This window comes from Cyprinus carpio, chromosome B1 (genome assembly GCF_018340385.1).
Source record: "Cyprinus carpio isolate SPL01 chromosome B1, ASM1834038v1, whole genome shotgun sequence".
NCBI classification, from domain to species: domain Eukaryota; kingdom Metazoa; phylum Chordata; class Actinopteri; order Cypriniformes; family Cyprinidae; genus Cyprinus; species Cyprinus carpio.
In genome coordinates, this window is record NC_056597.1 from 31478827 (window position 1) to 31484832 (window position 6006).

A 6006-nucleotide genomic window follows, 5' to 3' on the forward strand; every position below is an offset into this window, starting at 1 on the left:
CACATGAGACATAGCACCAACCCTAACACACACACACACCACACGAGCCATAGCACCAACCTAACACACACACACACACACACACTAGCCTTATCACCAACCTAACACACACACACACACACACACACACACACGAGCCATAGCACCAACCTAACACACACACACACACACGAGCCATAGCACCAACCTAACACACACACACACACACACACACACACACGAGCCATAGCACCAACTTAACACACACACACACTCACATGAGACATAGCACCAACCTAACACACACACACACACACGAGCCATAGCACCAACTTAACACACACACACTCACACACTAGCCTTATCACCAACTTAACACACACACACACTCACATGAGACATAGCACCAACCTAACACACACACACACACACGAGCCATAGCACCAACCTAACACACACACACACACACACACGAGCCATAGCACCAACCTAACACACACACACACACACACACACACACGAGCCATAGCACCAACCTAACACACACACACACACACACGAGCCATAGCACCAACCTAACACACACACACACACACACACGAGCCATAGCACCAACCTAACACACACACACACACACACACACACGAGCCATATCACCAACTTAACACACACAACACACCCCCACTCACATGAGACATAGCACCAACCTAACACACACACACACACACACACGAGCCATAGCACCAACTTAACACACACACACTCACACACTAGCCTTATCACCAACTTAACACACACACACACTCACATGAGACATAGCACCAACCTAACACACACACACACACACACGAGCCATATCACCAACTTAACACACACACACACTCACATGAGACATAGCACCAACCTAACACACACACACACACACGAGCCATAGCACCAACCTAACACACACACACACACACACACACACACGAGCCATAGCACCAACCTAACACACACACACACACACACTAGCCTTATCACCAACTTAACACACACACACACACACACACACACACACACACACACTAGCCTTATCACCAACTTAACACACACACACACACACACTCACATGAGACATAGCACCAACCTTCTCTCTCTCTCCTCTCTCTCTCTCTGTCTCTCTCTCTCTCTCTCTCTCTCTCAAATTCATGCATACTACAAACAGAAATATGTATTTCTATCTTTGAACAGATTAAATTCTAGATGCACAAATATTCTGTTAGAGAAATGTTGATTCTCTTTATATCTTTCAGAGTAAGAGCCTCATTTAAGATGTTAAAGTCTAGTTTCTGATTCTATATAAAGCACTATATTAACGTAGATTTCTGAATGAAACTGAATGTTATTTCTAGAGATATTTGAGTGTGAGCTGAGGCTCCTGTCATATACAGCTGTTGTGTTCGTGGAGAAAAAATAAAAGTAGAAAAGAGCATCATTTCAGAAGAAGAGATGCTGATGAAGAAGCAGATTGAAGCTCCTGAAAGACTGAATTACAGCCACCACCCCTAGTGAAATATAAATATACTTAATTATATTTAAGATATATTTAATTCATGATAAGTATACTAAAAAAGAGACTGACATGTGAAAATAAACTGAAAATACATTCTAAATGTAGTTATTTCATTACACTACTTCATGCACTACAAATTAGTTAAATACTATATCTTTTTACAAAATGCATTTGGGGAAGGATGAAATATATCTATCTATCTATCTATCTATATATATATATATATATATTATAATATAAAGGTGCTGGTCATATAATTAGAATATCATCAAAAAGTTGATTTATTTCACTAATTCCATTCAAAAAGTGAAACTTGTATATTATATTCATTTCATTATACACAGACAGATATATTTCAAATGTTTATTTCTTTTAATTTTGATGATTATAACTGACCAACTAAGGAAAATCCCAAATTCAGTATCTCAGAAAATTAGAATATTGTGAAAAGGTTCAATATTGAAGACACTTGTTGCCACACTCTAATCAGCTAATTAACTCAAAAATACCTGCAAAGACCTTTAAATGGTCTTTCAGTCTAGTTCTGTAGGCTACACAATCATGAGGAAGACTGCTGACTTGACAGTTGTCCAAAAGATGACTTCACACATATATATATGAAGTGACAAAAGTGAAAAAGAAAGTGACATACAGCCAAGTATGGTGACCAATACTCAGAATTGGTGCTTTGCATTTAACCCATCCAAAGTGCACACACACAGCAGTGGCAGTGTGTGCACACACGTGCATGGGGACCGCCGGAGCAGTGGGTATCATTTATGCTGCGGCGCCCGGGGAGCAGTTGGGAGTCCAGTTACTTGCTCAAGGACACCTCAGTCGTGGTATTACCAGCCCGAGACTCGAACCCACAACCTTAAGGTTAGGAGTCAAACTCTCTAACCACTATATACAGTATATAGACTTCTTCCACCAACTAACCAAACTGTGCTGCTTACTGCACCTATATTAAGACTACTCAGCAATTTCATAGTCTTTAAATCCATATAGCTTGTGCTTTCATCGATGGAAAATGTCTGTTAGTCTGTTGTAGTAGTACTTTAGTAGTACAGTATAAAAAATAACACAAAGTAGCTTCAGTTCTGCCCAGCATGTGTCTGCTTTCATGGTGCATCTAATAAAGTGAGTGTGCTTGTGTCACAGTGACCCAAGTTCGAATCCAGTCCGTATAGTGTTTCCTACATTCATTGATCAAATGTCTGTCAGCAGTGTGTCACTGATGTTCTCGGGTGAGTGAGTTAGCTGGTATGCTGGGAATGTTAGGAAAGACGAATTGTTTAAAACTGTGCCATAATTTATAAAGATTCATAATTTGCATTAAAAGCAAACAGTAATGATGTTATTAGCACACTTCTAATTTACTTTTGAATACCATTGCAGTGCATTTTAAAGTTATTAAAGTAAAGGATATATATATATATATATATATATATATATATATATATATATATATATATATATATATAAGGCAACGATTGCAGTAAGAAATTTGAGTTCTTACAGCAAGTTTTTAGTTCTTCTGAGTAACGATACTTTGATGAGCCAATGTAAATTTCTTTGTTCTTGCAATGCTTTTTTTTTTCTTTTTTGCTAGTAGAAAAAAAAAACGTCACATCAACTGAAACAACAATTAATGTCACTGAGGTAATATTTTTTTTACGTTTACTGGATGAAAAAAAAAAAAGTGAAAAAAAAGGGTGTTCACCGATGCAAAACAGTGAATTATAGAAACCTTAATAGATAACTTAATCTATGAAGAGATGGTCCTCTTTGTTTGTAAAAAATTTTAAAACTAAGATATCCAGGAAATGTTTATAAGTGGTTGAACATACTCTAGGCTTCAGCAGACACGCATACCTCAAGAACAGTGGCAATCAACAATTGTTAAAAAAGATACATCACAATACAAATAACTAACAATAATGACAAAACAAAAATGTTTAAAATGAAGTCAGCAAACAGCAAAACAATCCTCTTGTCACAGTTCTGGTGTGCTAGAGAACAGGCAGGACAACGAGGAATACCATGAAAAGCAAAGTTCAAAACAGGGAAGGCACACGCACATGGTAACATTCACAATCACCAACAAACTAGAACACAAGAGATAAGAATGACAACAGGAACAACCAAATAAGGACAACAGGTGAGCACAATGAAGGGGATTAAGAATGACAACAGGAACAACCAAATAAGGACACAGAGGGAGAAACCATGAACAGACCACAGGGGTGTGACAGGTCAGCTAACAGATCGCCCCCCCTCCCAGAAGGCACGACCTCGCACTATGGAGACAGAAGGAGGATCGGGGGAGCTGACTTAGGAAGACAAAAGAGTGGAAGTGGGATGGTGACAGGGGACGGCAAAGGGCTGGCAGGCAGACAAGACAGGTGGAGGGACGGATTCCCAGGACGGGACTCCCAGGAGGAGGACAACCAATAGAGTCCAGGGGTGTGGTGATGACGGAGGGATGAGCCGGGGAAAACAACTGGAGGGAACCGGAGCAGAAGGAGAAGCCAGGCGAGACTCAGGCCCACAGCCATGATAGCAGTCTATGGTGGAGCCAATGGAGGGAGGAAGCCATGTGGAGAAGAAAGGCTGACACCTCCAGGGGGGCTGACCAACGGCGGCAGAGCAGGTGGTGGAGGAGCCCGAAGGCAGAGATGGAGAGCCGAGGCGACCAGGGAGGATCTGGAGGGCAATGTGGAGCAGATGGTTGCCGGGCGACCGAGGCGGGGGATCCGAAAGGCCGCGTCGGAGCCGGAGCGCGACACAGGACTGAGGTGGAGCCGGACGGGAAGGAGGAGCCTGACAGAGCCTGAATAATCCATAACTGAAAATAAAACACTGGGAAAAAGTCCTTCTGCGCCAGCAGCAGGAGGAGGACATCTGGATGGTGGCCGAGTTGAAGGGGATCCATTAAATAATCCATAACTGAAAATAAAACACTGGGAAAAAGCGGAAATAAAAGGAAGAGTGGTGACGTTACTCTTAACTTCTTTGATCGGTGATTCTGTCACGGTTCTGGTGTGGCAGAGAACAGGCAGGCACAACGAAGATAAAGAATACAATAATTATTTAATAACATCCAAGAAAGGCAAAGTTCAAAGAGGGTAGGCGTGCACACGCAGAGGGTAACATTCACAATCACCAACAACTAGAACACAAGGAGACAGGAATTAATATAGGGCAGATAACGAGGGGCAGACAGGTGAGCACAATGAGGTGAATAACTAATAAATTGAGAACAGGAACAACAAAATAAGGACTCAAGAGGGAGAAACCACGATCAACAGTTCACAGGGGTGTGTGACACCTATAACAGTAACTGCACAATTTTTTCATGCTCCAATGCATGCTGGGAAACTCACAAAGCCTTAACATTTCAACATGAAATTCTTTGCTCAGACAACTGTGTTTAACTAGCAGGCACAACATTTGGGGGTAAGTTTTGTTGTGTCTGACAAAGGTTTTTTATGTAGTTTCAAGAAAATAGCATGCTTTAGTATTTGAGACTCAGAAGGTTTCGGAAACTGGAAAATATGCAGTTGCAATTTTTTACAGTGCATTTGCTTCTGAAAATACCACCAAAAGATAATTTAAAACCGTTATTGTGTTAACTGAGAAAAAAGATCAAGTAGACATTACAAAAATAGCTTTAGAAAGAAATATTTTATTTGATTTGAACATAAAATTTATACCATATAAAGGCTAACAACGGCCTAAACATAAAACTGTGGAAAATAAAAGGAGATGATTTGCGAAACCTCTCAGTCTTTATTTGTTCTATCTTCGGTTTACCAACATTCTTCCTTATTGACCTTTTATCTTCTATAAAATCAAGTAAGCGATACAGGTTTGAAATGACATCAGGGTGAATAAATGAACAGAATTTTATTTTTGGTGGACTATCACTTTTTTAATTGATTGATTGATTGATATCTAAAATAGGTAAATAAAACAGGTAAATGTCTTTAAAGGGATAGTTCACCCAAAAATTTAAAATTTGATGTTTATCTGCTTACCCCCAGGGGATCCAAGATGTAGGTGACTTTGTTTCTTCAGTAGAACACAAATTATGATTTTTAAACTTAAGCCGTTACAGTCTCTCAGTCGTACAAGTGGACTATTAACACTCTTAATTGAGATTGTAGATAGAGTGTCAATGGTCCACTTGAGAGATAGGTGGCGGTAATGCACTTAAGTCTGCAATCCGCCATAAACCAAGAAGAAGAAGATGTCTCACTCGCCTGCTGCTGTGAAGCACGTTCACAAGAGTTCGAACAGTTCAGACATTGCATGAATGAGAGGTTAAAAAAATTATAAAAGTTTCTTGCACAGACCGATCAAAATACAAAAAACATACAAACAAAATATAAAAAAATCAAAGAAACAAAACACAAAAAAAAGACAAAAAAAATACATAAACACAAAACATAAAATGCAAAGCATTATAA

General features: G+C 39.8%; 1 protein-coding gene across 1 annotated transcript in view; it reads left to right on the forward strand.

Annotated features, from left to right (window-relative positions):
• Window positions 1–3660, forward strand: part of LOC122135794 (retinol dehydrogenase 8-like) — an 11579-nt gene extending 7919 nt beyond the window's left edge. Inside the window, exon 7 of the mRNA XM_042716026.1 lies at window positions 3537–3660. Coding sequence (XP_042571960.1) covers window positions 3537–3660 — 124 coding nt within the window. The remainder of the gene's footprint in view (window positions 1–3536) is intronic.
• Window positions 3661–6006: the final 2346 nt, after the last annotated feature.